Source organism: Suricata suricatta, chromosome 1 (assembly GCF_006229205.1).
Source record: "Suricata suricatta isolate VVHF042 chromosome 1, meerkat_22Aug2017_6uvM2_HiC, whole genome shotgun sequence".
Lineage (NCBI taxonomy): Eukaryota > Metazoa > Chordata > Mammalia > Carnivora > Herpestidae > Suricata > Suricata suricatta.
The window spans coordinates 189,770,949-189,785,320 of NC_043700.1; the positions used below are offsets into that span (position 1 = coordinate 189,770,949).

General features: G+C 58.1%; 1 protein-coding gene across 1 annotated transcript in view; it reads right to left on the reverse strand.

Annotated features, from left to right (window-relative positions):
* C1H4orf50 (chromosome 1 C4orf50 homolog) overlaps window positions 1-14,372 on the reverse strand; it is a 53,338-nt gene that overhangs the window by 27,014 nt on the left and 11,952 nt on the right. The window contains exons 5-8 of the mRNA XM_029952460.1: window positions 14,139-14,359; window positions 6,580-6,709; window positions 5,409-5,515; window positions 1,567-3,981 (exon numbers count right to left, since the gene is read on the reverse strand). Of these exons, the coding sequence (XP_029808320.1) occupies window positions 1,567-3,981; window positions 5,409-5,515; window positions 6,580-6,709; window positions 14,139-14,359 (2,873 nt within the window). The remainder of the gene's footprint in view (window positions 1-1,566; window positions 3,982-5,408; window positions 5,516-6,579; window positions 6,710-14,138; window positions 14,360-14,372) is intronic.

Genomic DNA, 14,372 nt, shown 5'->3' on the forward strand with positions numbered 1-14,372 from the left:
ATAGCCAAATCATGGAAAGAGCCTAAATGTCCATCACCTGATGAATGGATCAAGAAGATGTGGTCTATATACACAATGGAGTATTACATGGCAAGGAGAAAGAATGAAATCTGGCCATTTGTAGGAAAGTGGATGGACCTTGAGAGTGTCATGCTAAGCGAAATAAGTCAGGCAGAGAAGGACAGATACCATATGTTTGCATTCATAGGTCTAACAGGACAAACCTAATGGAGGACCCTAGGGAGGGGAAGGGGGAAAGAGAGCTGGGGAGAGTGAGGGACACAAATCATGACAGACTACTGAATACTGAAAATGAACCATGGACTGAAAGGGAAGGGGGAGGGAGGGAAGAGGGTGATGGTCACGGAGGAGGGCACTTATGGGGAGAAGCACTGGGTGTTATATGGAAACCAATTTGACAATAAACTATTATAAGTTTAAAAAAAAGTCCAGTGAAATAAAATACAGACATACAATGAAGAAAATCAGCAAAACCCCCAAAGAGAATCCTCTGCAATGAATGATAAAACTGCTGGAGAGAGAGAGAGAGAGAGAGAGAGAGAGAGAGAGAGAGAGAGAGAATGAATGAATGAATGAATATGACTGGGTACAAAAGGTTCAATGCTAAATGCCTTAACAGATATGCAGGACCGCCGAGAGTGACAAAGCATTTCTTCCTGAAATTCCTGACCATCGAGTACCGTCCACACGTGTGGACAAGGACTCGGGAAGCATGTGCCTGGGCCAAATCGCAGATGTGGTCAGTACAGAGCTGGGTTTGGCCTCCAAGTGAGTCCCAAAGCCCCTGCTCTTTTGACTGTCCCTTTTGAGACGAACACAGAGCCTGATGGAGCTGTTCGCCAACCTACGTGGTGACCATATTGAAACACATAAATGTTTCAAGTCAGTACTTGTGCACCTTAAAGCTTATACAATGTTACACGCCAAATATCTTTAAAAAAGAGAGTGAGAGAAAAACCCAATGTGCAGAATTAGGACCTGGACTGCTTGAAAATCTCCTGGATCTGAAAATATGCGCTTTTTTTTTCTAATTTTTTAATGTTTATTTATTTTTTGAGAGTATGTGTGTGTGTGTGTGTGTATGCGCAGAGGAGAGGCAGAGAGAGGGAGACACAGAATCGGAAGCAGGCTCCAGGCTCTGAGCTGTCAGCACAGAGCCCAACATGGGGCGTGAACTCACGAACTGCAAGATCATGCCCTGAGCCAAAGTTGATGCTTAACCGACTGAGCCACCCAGGCGCCGCTGACAATGTGGGCTCTGATGTTAAACTTGAACCTGACCCCCTCCACCACCATCCCACCGGACCCCCTTCTAGACAGCCGGAGCACAGCAGCAGGCTGGTGTCTGAGGTTGTGCACAGGACGGGCCCGTCTAGGTGGCACTTTACCCTGACTGCCCGAGTTCCTTAAACCCCCCCTGTGCCCACGTTCTCGCACCTGCTAAATGGAGATGACCTCCTCCGGGGGCTGCTGGAGGCTCCCCTGGGAGAGGGGACGGCCCACACTCTCTGATGGGGAGAAAGCACCTATATGCGCTCAACCTACCTGGAGGCCATTGCTCAGGGCCCTCAGAGCTTGCGCTGGGTCTGCAGAACACCACGGTCTTTTCTCCTTTTCCAAACGTACTTCTTCCACTCCTGCTCCCTTGATGTTTCCTCGCGGACCCCTGGGTACTTCTGCACTTCCCCACACCAGCGACAAAGTGGCAGAATTGGCATCACTTCTGGAGTTCTCTGTGCCCAAGGAGGGCCCCGTGCACCTGTCAGTCGGAACTGGATTCTCCTCCAAGGGCGGCCCGTGGGCTCCTGCAGTCAGCTGCCCAGAAAGCTGAGTCACCTGTACCCCCCTTTCCACAGCACTCGCCTTGTGCCCCAGCATCTTGCTTTCCCCGTGTGGACCCTCCTCAGCTCTCACCAGGCGGCCCACAGCCGTGCTGGCCCCCAAGGCGACTTCTGTCTCCAGGACGCGGATCCTGCTCAGAAGATGGGCGTTCTCCCCCCTGAAGGCCTGGACCGTGTCTTCTATGCCCAGCACCACACCCTTCATCAGCTCCTTGTAAGTGACCCCCAGCTCCGAGATCAGCGCCTTGAGCTCCTGCTTTTCCAGCGTGACGTGCTCCATCAGGCCTTTGGACTTCCTGGCGCTCTCGGCCATGGCTTTCTGAAGCTGGGCCAGGTGCCTTTTCAACTGCTCGTTTTCCTCCTCGAGCTCGGAAATTTTGCCGTAACTTTTCCCGTTGCAGTCTTCCAGGTCAGAGATGACCTGCCAATATTGGCCCAGCTCCCTCTTCAGGTGAGAGACCTCTCCTGAGAGCCTGCTCTTCTCCTGTTCGAGCGTGGCTATCTCCGTCGCATTTCTCTCCCTCTCTGTCTCGAGGGCGCACGCTTTGCTGTGGCCTCTCTCTCTGTCACCCCTCGGCTCGGCGCTCTCATGTGACTCCTGGCTTCTCTCCTTCTCCAGCCTGGAAATGACCTGGTGAAACCTCCTCTCTCCTTCAAGGGCTCCTAGCGCCAGGGAGGCCTGGTTTCCCGCCAGCCTGGAGGGCCGCTCTGGGCTCGGACACGCGTCATCCAAATCGAGCACCGTCCCCGGGAGAAGGGCGTTGGCTCCCAGGACCTCCGTCCCTCCCGGGGCAACCTGTTCACTAGTCCCCCCGGGTCTGACCTCCCTGGCCAAACACATATCCCATCCCTGGTTTGTCAAAGCCTGATGGGAGCGAGCGTTGTCCTGGCGGCCAGGCCGTTTCCGAGCTGAGTTCCTGCTCTCTCCGGCCAGCCTGGAGGTTGGCCACCATCGACCCCCGCCCCCACGCTCCGGGATGAAGAGTTGCCGGAAAGAAGTTTCCGCCTCCTTTTCAAAGTCGTCGTCTGTTCTGAGCTCAGATCTGTCAGGTCCTTGGCTCAGAGCCCATGGGTCACTGGGGGGCTCCGTTCCCCTGGGTGGAAAGGCCAATCGGGGAGACAGTGTCAGACCTCCGTCTGCCGCTGGGAAGAGCGTTTCCTGGGGCTCACGCTCCTCGGGGCCAGGCTCCCCTGGGGCACCCCTGGGGCCCAGGCAAGACCCTTCTGGAGGCGATGCCTTCTCCTCCTTCTCTTCGTGCCTTTGGTGCCCAGCGCTTCCTGCTTGCACATCCAGGGTGTTTCCAGACCACACACGCGTGTCCTCGCCCTGCCCTGCACAGGGCTGAGCGCCTGCTGGAGACGGCCTCTGGGAGCCCTGGGCCCGGGCTGGGGGAGTCTCTTCCTCCTCTGATGATGAAAGCCCTCCTTCCCTCCGACCCCCGCTCAGGGGTGGGGGGCCCTCAGTTGACACTGAGGCCTCTCCCTGCAGAAGCAGCAATGGGAGCTTTGGCCTGGACCAAGGGCAGGAGGCGGAGGCAGGGGTTTCTGAAGCCCCATTCTTGGTGGGCACGCCCCCTGGGGCTCTGACGCCGTCCACCGGGCCCGGGTCCTCTCGGCTTTCCTGACTTGGCTTGCTCTTGTCACCGAGGTCTTCCTCCTCCCTGCCCAGAGTCCTCCTTGCCGTCTGCTCCTCAGTTCTCCACTCTGGGGGCCCTCCCTCCTCCTTCCAAGGGCCTTTCGGATCTCTGGGTGCCTTGAGTTGGTGACTTGTGATCTGCGGGCGCTCGGGGCAGAGGGAGGCCTCCTGGCTGCTTGCCCAGCGGTGATTGCGGCAGGCGGGTCCTCTGGCTCTGGGAGCAGGTGGGAACCTGGTGTCCAGGACCCGTCGCACCTGGGATTCTGGTGGAGAAGCCTCCCAGAGAGGCGGCGGCGGTGGCAGGGCAGGGGGGTCCCCGGCCGGCCCCCAGGGAGGGAGTGTGGATGTCTGCACCAGGACCTGGACAGCGGCTACTCTCTGCTCCGAAGTCCAGGCCAGCTCCACCGGGAGGAGCGAGCCATCCCTGGGAGGGCAGCCAAGGGTGAGAAGAGTCTGCTTATCTAAGCTGGGCTCGGCCGGAGCCTGCGAGGGACGGAAAGAGAAGAGAGAGAAGGCGTGAGCAGCCCCTTGCCCTGTTCCGTCCCACACCTCTCAGACCTCATCTTCTGATGCTCTCGGCGCTTCCTCATCCAGCCACGGAGGCCTCCCTAACACGCCAAGCCTGGCGCCCCCCAGGACCTTTGCACCTGCTCTTCCCTCTGCCCAGACTATCCTTCCCCAGATCCCCTCCTGGCTTACTCTCAATCGATTCATATCTCTGCTGGATGTTACTTCCTCAAGAAGCCCCTGACCATTTCCCCACACGGTTCACGCCCCCCTTTACTGTGCCCCCCACATCCTGCTGCACATCTACATGGCGTCGTCTAACCCCCCTCAGCCCTGCATGTCCCATATGGAAGCCACAGGCCACCAGCCACGCGGCAAGAGCTCAGAAGCCTGAGGCCCATGCCTCCTCTACTGGACAGCACAGGGGCGGAAAATTTCCATCGTCACAGAAGACTCTAGGGGACGGGGCGGTGTAGACTGTCTGCTCCAAGGACAGGGGCCCTGGGCCCAGACCAGTGCCAGGCCCACAACACACATACTCAGGGCACGTATCCAGGGAGGAGACTGGCCCGGCTCCCAGGCGGGGGGGGGGGGGGGGGGGGGGGGGGGGGGGGGGGGGGGGGGGGGGGGGGGGGGGGGGGGGGGGGGGGGGGGTGCTGGGGCTGGGCTGCTGGGGGGAGGGGCCTGGGAGGGGAAGCCTGTCTCCACAGAGGCCCCGTCTCACTGCTGGTCTCTGCCCTGCCCCATCTGTGCCCGTGCGCCTGACTGTGGCACTCTGTCCCTCCACTGCTGTCCACCTCTTCCGGGAGGCCCTCCTGGCCACACACACAGCCCGCAGCGCCGTCTCACTTTGGGTGTGATCCAGCACCGCACTCAGGGGCCCCGGAGCGGGACGTGAATGACCCGCAGAGCCACGTCGGGGCTGGAGGGGCCTCGGCGCTGGACCGAACACGTCTCTGTCCTGTGGCAGGAGATGGAAGTGGACTTGGGAAGCCACAGAGCAGAGGACGGTGGAGGGGACAGTGTGGTTCGGGGTGTGGGCCCAGCAGATGGAAACTCGGGGTCTGCCTCTGGGGCCGTGTGGCCTTGGGAAACCACAGCAGCTTTGGGAGCCCTGTGTTCCCCCTCCCCCAGAACAGGGCTCACGGCTCCTACCCCATGGGTGGGCGGGGGTTCTGGTGATTCCATGCGTGGTGTGGCGGCCAGGCCTGGGCACACAGTTGGGGGCCCCCTGCCTGCCCACTCCTCACCCAGGTCTCAGGCTGTTACATTCCCTCTCCTCGCATCTCCCTCTCAGTTATTTCCAGAATGTTCTTCCAAGCCCTCCTCCTTTAGCCCCTTCTCCCAGCTCCCATGCACAGTGGGGCTGGAGCCCTGCGCTCTCAGAAAGCCTCTGGCCTCACCCGTCCAAGGTCAGATCCTGTGACATCTTCCAGGGACTTGTCTGTGGTCTCCAGGCCTCGTCCGGCCCCACCACAGTCCTGGGAGCAGCACCCCTCGGAGGGCCAGCCTGGATGCAAAGGACCCCAAGAGTTAAAGAGACCCTCCTGGAGGTGTTCCCACAACCACCGTGAGCGACTGAGTCCCCTGCTCTTGGGACGGCCACACTTCTCACGGACTCAAGCCCTCTGAGCCCCAGAGATGGCCGACGGCCACCACCTGCCGGGCGAGGAAACCAGGCTCCCAGATGGGCAGTGGCTGCGCTGAGGGGCAGCGGGTTGGGTCTGGAAGCCACTGTCACTGACCACAGAGCTCACGCAGATGATGAAACCCGTGATACCTGCCTCAACCCGGCCCCTCCCAGTCGCACGGGGAGCCAGTCCCCTGCGCTGCCCCCAGCCCCGCAGGGCGGTGCGCAGACATGGGGGGGCACTAGACGTCACCACCAGACACCCCTTCCTCTTCCAAGGACAAATCTGACCTTGTGTGACTTGCCGGCTCTGCTCCCCAGAAACAGGACAGAGGGGGAGGGTCGGGGGCCCGTCACTGGCACCGCTGGGCATAAGTAACCCCTTCATCGGCAAACTGCATTTGGCCTTGGGAGACAGCGAGTTGGACATCATAGCTTTGGGGCTCCCCATGTGCCATGGCTTTTGGAACAGAGACACTGGAAGCCGTGCCCAAGACTGTCACCACATTGGTTCCCACTAGGGACAAGTTAGGGACAAGGAGCTCCGAAGCCCTGGTCGCTCCCAGACCTCACCCCTGTCTCACACCTGAGCTGTCATGGGGCAGGAGTGGGGGATGGAACAGTCACTACATGGTCTTCTGCCAAGACACCCCTTCCTGAGACCCGGCTGCCCCGTGCCAGAACAGTGTCCCCTGGCCGGCACCTTCTGAGGGCGGAGGGGGTGGCCCCAAGTCAAGGGCCTTGTCCTGGACATTGCACGCCCTGATCCCACCTTTTCCAGCTGTGTGACATCAAGCAAGCGACACTACCTCTCTGAGCCTTAGCTTCCCATCTGTAGAAGGCAGCAGTCACACCCTGCCCCCGGCACACCAGCATGTCCTAGGTGAGCCAGGCTGGCAGGGGAGGTCCGTGCGGGCACCCCACGCACCGCAGCACCCACACACCTGTTAAGCCACCGGGTCCAGGGGCACCAGCGGAGCAGAGGGTGGTTTGCGAGCTGGGGCTCCGGCGGGCATCCAGGGCGCCCTCCCCGGGCAGGGGCAGCGGCTCGTCCCCAAGCTGGCTCAGGGCGTCCTTGAGGAAGACACAAGGAGAGAGCAGTGAGGATACTCCGTCCAGGCCCAGCCGACGACTCCGGAGGGAGCCGGATCCCAGCTGAGAGCAGAGGGCACAGGGCCTGACCCGGCCCGCGCTCGTGGTCCTCAGGCCAACCCCCTCCTATGAGCACCGCTCCGACCAGCAGACTGTGAGACGGGCACTCAGTTCTCCGAGCAGCTCGTCTGTCCAGCCACGATGCCCCTGGGCTCCCTAGAGTGGCACCAAATGCCCCGGGTCCCCTCTCCTTCCTGAAGGTCCCTCTGAGTCCCACCAGCAGAGGCGGGTGCCTATCCGGGGCCCCAGGCGGTCCTGTCCCTCCTCCGTCAACAAGACCCAAATGCTGCAGCCATGGTCTCCGGGGGGGCACCCCCTCCCTTTGGCTGTGTGGTGAGAGCTTCCCCAAGGCAGCACCCCCCCTGCAGGACATCGTTTAGGGACAGCTCAGCTCTGATCCACTGCCCGAGGGGCTGGGGACGAGTCCCCTCCGGCCTCCCACGGCCCCTGCTACTTGTAACCAGAATCTAATGGGCGCTCCGCTTCTCTGCCTGCTTCCCCACTAGACCCTGAGTCCTTCAAGCCTTCCACTTGGCCTCAGGCGGTCGGCACCCTCACCTTAGCCTTGGCACACACTAGGTGCTTAATAAATGTCTGATAGATGGAGAGGCAGAACTTGCAGAAAGACAGATATTCAGGACTTGCTCAACCAGCACTTAATAGGCTCCAGCTGTGTGTCAGGTGCTATTCTAGATACAGGGGAAACGGAGGCAGACAGGTAACACCCGTCCCCTGTCCCCTGCCCCCCAGGTGCTCACCTGCTCTCAGCAGAGCCCTGCATCGACTCCTAGCCGGGCCTCCTGCTCCCCCGCATCCCGATCACAGTGCCAGGGAGCCCCCCTAGCTTGCCCTCTCCCACGGACAGGCCTCCGGCGGCTCCCTTCCAGCTGGGATCAGTTCAATGCTGCCATAAGGCACCGCTGGCCACCCACAGGCTGCCGGGGGGCGGGGGAGGCGCCGAGACTCCTCACCCAGGTTTCTGCTCACGGGGGCCTCCCTGCACCCACCCCAGCCTGGCTCTTGCCTGCCTCTGCACTTCGCATATGCTGTTCCTTCTCCCTGGCTGCATGTCTTCCTAGGAAGGACAGGGGTTGCCCGCACCTCTCTGTCAGCCCCTCCCTGGCACCCTGGCTCAGCAGGGGAATGATCCCCCCCGCACCCCCGGCCATGAAATGGAAACCAGACCAGCTTGCTGTCCTGTCTCCAATGTCCCACTTCCCACTGCTGCGCAGAAAGAGAAAACTCCTGCCCGGCCCGGCCCCACTGCCCCCACCCTCATTCTGCTCCTTAAAGGGACCCTCCTGCCCCGACCCTGCCTCAGAGCCCTGCACCCCAAGTGCCTTCCACCTGCCTCTCTGTCCACCCCTCTGCTGCTCTCTGGGCTCAGTGCAAAGGCCAGATCTTCCACAAGGCCTCCCTGGCCCTCCCCTAAATTAAGGCCCTCCCCCTGACTCTGTGGGTCTGGGGCCTTCAGTGCGATGTCACATCCGGCGTCCTCACAGACCACAGACCTTAGACCCCCCCCACAGAAGTTTTGCCACAAAGCAGGCCTCAGCCCAAAGCCACCAAAGTCAGAGGGGCCCGGGCGCCAGATCGAGTTCTGTGCGCGGGGCCCGCGGTGGCCCCTGCCGCGCTTGGTGCTGCCTCTCGCATGTTCCCACTTGCTTCCCAGCTGCTCAGAATGAAGCACGTTCGTCAGCAGCTTAAAATCACCGTGGGAAGGAGGTGGCGACGGGGAAATGGAGGCGAGAGAGAGAGGGCAGAGGAGAAAGGAGGAGAGAGAAGGTAATGTGAGGAGGAGGAGGGGGCAGGAGGAGTGATGGCGGGGAGGAGGAGGAGGAGGAGGAAAGAACGGACGGAGGAGAGGCCCGGAGGCCAGCACTGCTGTGCCCATCGCTTCTGTTTGGATCTTCCGACCCCCAAGTTGACTTCAATTCAGTTCAACAAATACTTGCCGAGCATCAGCTAAGTGACAGACGCCGTTCTGGAGCCGGGGACACCGCCGCGGATAAAACACACAGACACCCCCCCCCACCTTGGGGAGGCGACCTGATGGGGGAGGGGGCATCCTAGAAGAAGATTCTACACCCTCTTCGTTTCACAGGTGTCAAAGTCACTACTCAGAGAGGAAGAGTGACTTATCCAAGGTCACACAGCACTCACAGCGGGAGAACGGAACCAGAGCTCGGGTCTTGAACCGGATCTGGGCTTTCTCTGCCCTTCCCTGGGCCCCCCCCCCGACCGCCCCTGCTCTTGTCTTCCAGTCTTTCAGTGCTCAGGGAGCAGCCCCCAATCTTACGTGAGCTCTTACTTCAGCTCTCACATGCAATTATTGTGAAAGATAAGAAAGAAGAGAATGAGGAAGACAGAGCTATCCGGACACAAACATGATCGATGTGTGAGGAGACGGAGACATTTAAATTCTTCCAAAGGTCTATTTCTACAGAATGTCCATTTCTGCTTCATGCATTTCTCATCTGATGATACCGAAGGATCATGTTCCCACAAGTCCTTCTATAAGGAGGTACTTTATAGCCATGAAACATAATCTCTGACGTAAGGGATGCCTTTATTTACCAAGTCAGGTTCTTCTAAGAGGACAGTTAGGTTTTCACTTTTATTATTTGACAAATATTCAGAAGAAAATGGAACCTTGAGGTTTTGTGTACGTGTATTTCTTCTGTAACTAATGGACTTGATCTTTCTGTGTTAGATCACTAGACATTTGTCTTTCCTTTTATATGACTTGTATGTCCATGGGTTTGCTTTTTAATTTTTGACATGATCGGCCAGTGTTTTAAGGTCCTTGCTTACACCAGAGTTCCAACTATGCAATACACATTTCTGCACAAGTGCGAGCCCTGAGCAGGGAAGGGGCTGCCTACAACTTGAACTTGCTGCACAATGAAACGATTCCTGTAAACGCCACCAGGGGGTGCTCTACCCACACTGCAGGGGCAGAGGAAGAAACCTGCGTTCTTGATGCATGATCCCTGCTCTGGGACCACATTTTTAAGTGTGTGACTTTTCATCTCCCTGCACAAGCCTCCCTCTAGACCAGACCACAGGCCCTGGGCTGTCCCCTGCTGTAGCAGTCCAGGGCCCAGATCTCCCCTGTCCGCACCTGTGTCTGTCTCCTGTATAACATTTCTAAGAGCAGGGTCCCCCATCCAGCCCCAGTGCCCTTTCTTGTCTTGCAAAGCAGAGTCCTTTTAAATTTCCTTTCGCCCGTGCCCCTGAGCAGAAACGCCCTCCCCAAACTCTGCCCCGGGCCACAGTTTGTCATTGCAGTGACCAGTCCCTTCAGGATCTGGGCCCCCAAGCCATTTGCTCTGCAGACTGGAAAGTGTGTGATCCAGACCAGCCGTGTGCCTTCTCTTTGAGGCTGGGTACAAGGACAGGGGCCTTCCTGCCTGGCTACCTCCCAGCGCGGTGACATCCTGCGTGGAAAGGTGTTTGTAAACACAAAGGAAATAAGACATCTTCCCTTGATGGTTCGCTTCACCAGGACGCCCAGCGCACATCACAGGAATCCACTGGGCTGTTGAGGGGACGGCTCCCTGGTGATGGGCAATTTTCTATTTCATGCACTTCCCCATAGCGGACACCACCCGGGGCTCCCAGAGCACTGCCTCCTGAGATGGTCCCTCCGGCAGAGAGTTTCCATTTGCCACGGTCAGTGGAGCAAAAATCTCTTTTGGTGCTTACTTATCCACCGAACCACTAGCTTACCAAGCGCCTCCCAGCTGTGGTCAGGTCCCTGGGTTCAGGGCTGATTCAGATGAAGAGCAAACACCAGCCAGAATTAGGGTGCGAATTAGGGCCTCCGGGGGCCACTACAGGGGCACTGAGGAGGGAACGAGCTGGAGGTTAGGGAAGTCTTCCTGGAGGAAGTGGCATTCCCACTGAATGGAGACAGAATAGCAGGTGTTTATTGAGCAGCCGAGTGGAGCAGGTGATAGAAGCTTCTAGACACAGGGTAGGCTACAGGCGGGAAGAGCCTGGAGCATTCAGGAGTTCAGTGTGGCCAGGACAGGGTGAGGGGGCAGGGAAGTGAGCAATGAGCCTGGAGAAGGAGCCCAGCCTAGAGCAGCAGGGGCCTCGAATGCCATGGGTAGGAGGTTGAACTTGATCCCAGGGTGACAAGAGCCAGGAGGTTTACAGGAGATCATTTGGGGGGTCCCATGGCTCTCTAGAGAAAGGGGTAAAACACCTTAACCCCTCTGGGCTCCAATCCCTTCGGAAACCTACTGTGGGCTTTGGGAAATCATACACGTGCCGTGTTCTCAGAGCTCTGCCTACACGGCCATCGGTGTGCCTCTCGGGCCGCTGAAACTGATACATTTCTCCACCAAGACCCTGAAGGGCACCGTCTGCTTTTGTTATCAATAGGTTCTAGCACTGAAATTTCAGACCTCAGCTACACCCCCCTGCAGGCTGGAAACTGGCTGGCACTCCAAGTCTCCCCAGGAGCCCTCTCCAGGTGACCATTTTCAACCCCCAAATGCCCCAAGTCAGAGCTGGCACTGCCCTCTGAAAGTAAGACAGACCCTAGCAGACTGTCACACCCCGTGGCCCTGGATCCAACCCATTTCTTTTTTTTTTTTTTTAATGTTTATTTGTTTCTTTTGAAAGAGAGAGAGACAGAAAGAGAACACGGAGGGGCAGAGGGAGAAAGGGAACAGAATCCCAGCAGGCTCCAGGCTGTCAGCACAGAGCCCGACACAGGGCTGGAACCCACAAACCGTGAGATCATGACCTGAGCCGACACCAAGAGTCAGATGCTTAACCGACTGAGCCCCCCAGGCGCACCCGGCCCCTATTCTAAATGCCGGGGCCCCCAGCAGAGACCCACAGACTGACTGTCAGGCCCCTTCCTCAGCCCCAGCCCCCTGCCTAAGAGACTTGTCATCCCGAGCAGGCAGGGTGTGTGGTAGGATCTATCCCAGCCCCGGCACTGAGCGAAGGCCCAAGCCAAGGGTGGGCACCAAGGAGGCACCCGTTAAACACCCACTACTGAGCCACCGACCAGCACTTGCTGGAGGGGCAGAGCACGGCGCTCACAAGGCCAGTGCCCTCACTTCCTCATCTGGGAAATAAAGACGAGAGAGCGCCCCCTTCTTCAGATGGACTAGACGCGTGACAGATCAAGGGCACGGAAAATCGCGCTGGCACCAAGACGCCCTTGTCAATATCCACTCAGGCAAAGCTGGCCACGTAGCACCCGTGCCTGCCGCCTCACGGGTCTTCTCGGCTGTTCGTCCACAGAGGTGCTTGCGACGGATCAAATCGCATCCCCCCAAATTCCCAAGTGAAAGCCTTCCTCTCAGTGTCTCAGAAAGTGACCTGATTTTGGACGCGGGGCGTTCTTTGCAGATGCAACCAGTCACGAGGAGGTCATGACTGGTGTTCTTACGAAAAGGGGACGTTTAGACACAGAGACAAAACAGAGAGGGGGGATGTGCTCTAAAATCACAGAGGGAAGATGGCTGGAACAGACCCTCCCTCACGGCCTCAGAGGCCCATGAATCCTGCCAACGCCCTGACTTTGGACGTCAAGTTCCAGAACTAGTGTCTCAACCACTGGGTTTGTGGCAGCTCCAATAAATGACAATTTCCATCCACACGTGATTTATTTTCCAGAATTACAATAAGGTGCCAACACGAAAATTACACTGGTTTTCTTTTATCTGGTGACTATAACAGAGGAAGAAAGACTAGACCACACAGAAGGGAGAAAACAGGGGCATAGAGTTGTTCTTTTCTTTACAAAATGACCACAGAGAAACTCACTATTAAAATGAGCCAGGCGGGGCCACCTGGGGGGGCTCAGTCAGCTAAGCATCTGACTTCAGCTCAGGTCATGATCTCACAGTTCGTGGGTTCGAGCCCTGCGTCAGGCTCTGTGCTGACAGCTCAGAGCCTGGAGCTGCTTCGGATTCTGTGTCTCCCTCTCTTTCTCTACCACTCTGTCTCTCAAAAATAAATAAACCCTTAAAAAAAATTTTTTTTAATGAGCCAGGCAGGATGCGCTGCATTCCCTGAGAAAACGCAGTGCATTTAAAGGTCTAGTTGATTTGAAATAGATGTATCTCCTCCAAAGAGAAAGTGGATTTTTTTTTTCTTTCGGTGTTAGCTTGTTTGATGTGCTACCTTCTTTCGGGAAGGTTGCTCACTGATTTTCCCTTAAATGTAAATCAGAGGGAGGCGGGATCTCGAGCTCTTGCAAGGAGCTAAGTTAACTCTCCCTGCCAGGGACGCGGGTTGGGGCAGGAGAAAGAGCACTCTGGACCCCCAAGCTCCAGTTCTGCTGGACAGCTGTCCACTAGCTGTGACAACAGACCCACGCGCCTCATCTCTGAGCCTCCTGTGTGGCACGGGGATATCATTGGCACCCGCCTCACAGTCCGCTTGAGCACTGAAAGAAATAACACCTTCGAAAACTCCCCGGAGGGCAGGGATGTGTTAAACACACGCTTTTACCCCTCTGTCAGTGAAAGAAAGAATAAACGTCCAATCTGTCCTCAGTAAAGGCAGAGCTTAAGAAAATCACGCAAGGTCACACAGCTAGTCATTAAGAAAACCAGAAAGGGACCCGACCCTGTGTGGTTTCCACTGTATGGTCCCGGGACCCCCTGTGTGCTGATGCTGGACCAAGGCTCCAAGGAGCCCCCAGACCTGGGCCCTGCCCTCACCGAGCTCACAGTCTAAGGGAGGAGCAGTCAGGAAGCACAGATGGCACTTGCCACCAGGGAAGGTCCCCACCTTTGGAGCTGGGGGGCAGGTGGAAGAGGGGGCCATCATCTTCGGAAGGAGGTGATGGATCGGGAAGAACTTATGGGCGCATGGCAGCGACGTAACACTGCAGACCCAAGGGTCTCATCTGGCCCACAGCTGGACTCGTTACCTGCTGGACAGATGGATGGACAGGAGGGACAGATGAGGAGGCATGAGGGGTGGCTGGTTGGCTCCCTGTAGAGTGGCTGGATGGACAGATGGACAGCCAGATGGAGGGGTGGATGAGGCGATGGAGCATGGGTAGACAGGCGGATGGATGGACGTGCAGGTTAACAGGGGGGGAGGGTGAGAAGGGGGACAAATGGCCGATGAGGTGGCTATGCTGAGGAATGGGTAGGCGAAGGTGTGACTGGCCATGCAGGTAGGTGGGTAGGTGACGGACGGATGGATGGATGGATGGATGGATGGATTGGCCGATGGAAGGGGCTGGTGAGGCTGGATCCGAGTAGACAAAGAGGAAAATTGGGGAATGAAGGCGCTGGTGACTTGCAAGTGGCTGTAGGAGAAAGAGAAATCCGAAAACTCACTGGAGCCCCGGGTTGCGCCCACTTACCGGGCTGCAGGGACGGGCAGCGACGCTGCGGCGCGCGCTCTCCCCCGGGGCCAGCGCGCCCCGCTCCTCTCGCAGGCTGCGGTTTTGCTGCGCCAGGTCCTCCACGCGGCCCTGCAGGCCGATCTCCGACAGCTCGAGCGCGTAGACGCGGCAGCGGAGATCCTCCAGCTGCCCGCGGAGCCGGCGTTCCGTGGCGCGCTGCTCCCGCAACCCGCGCACCGCTTCGGCCCGCTC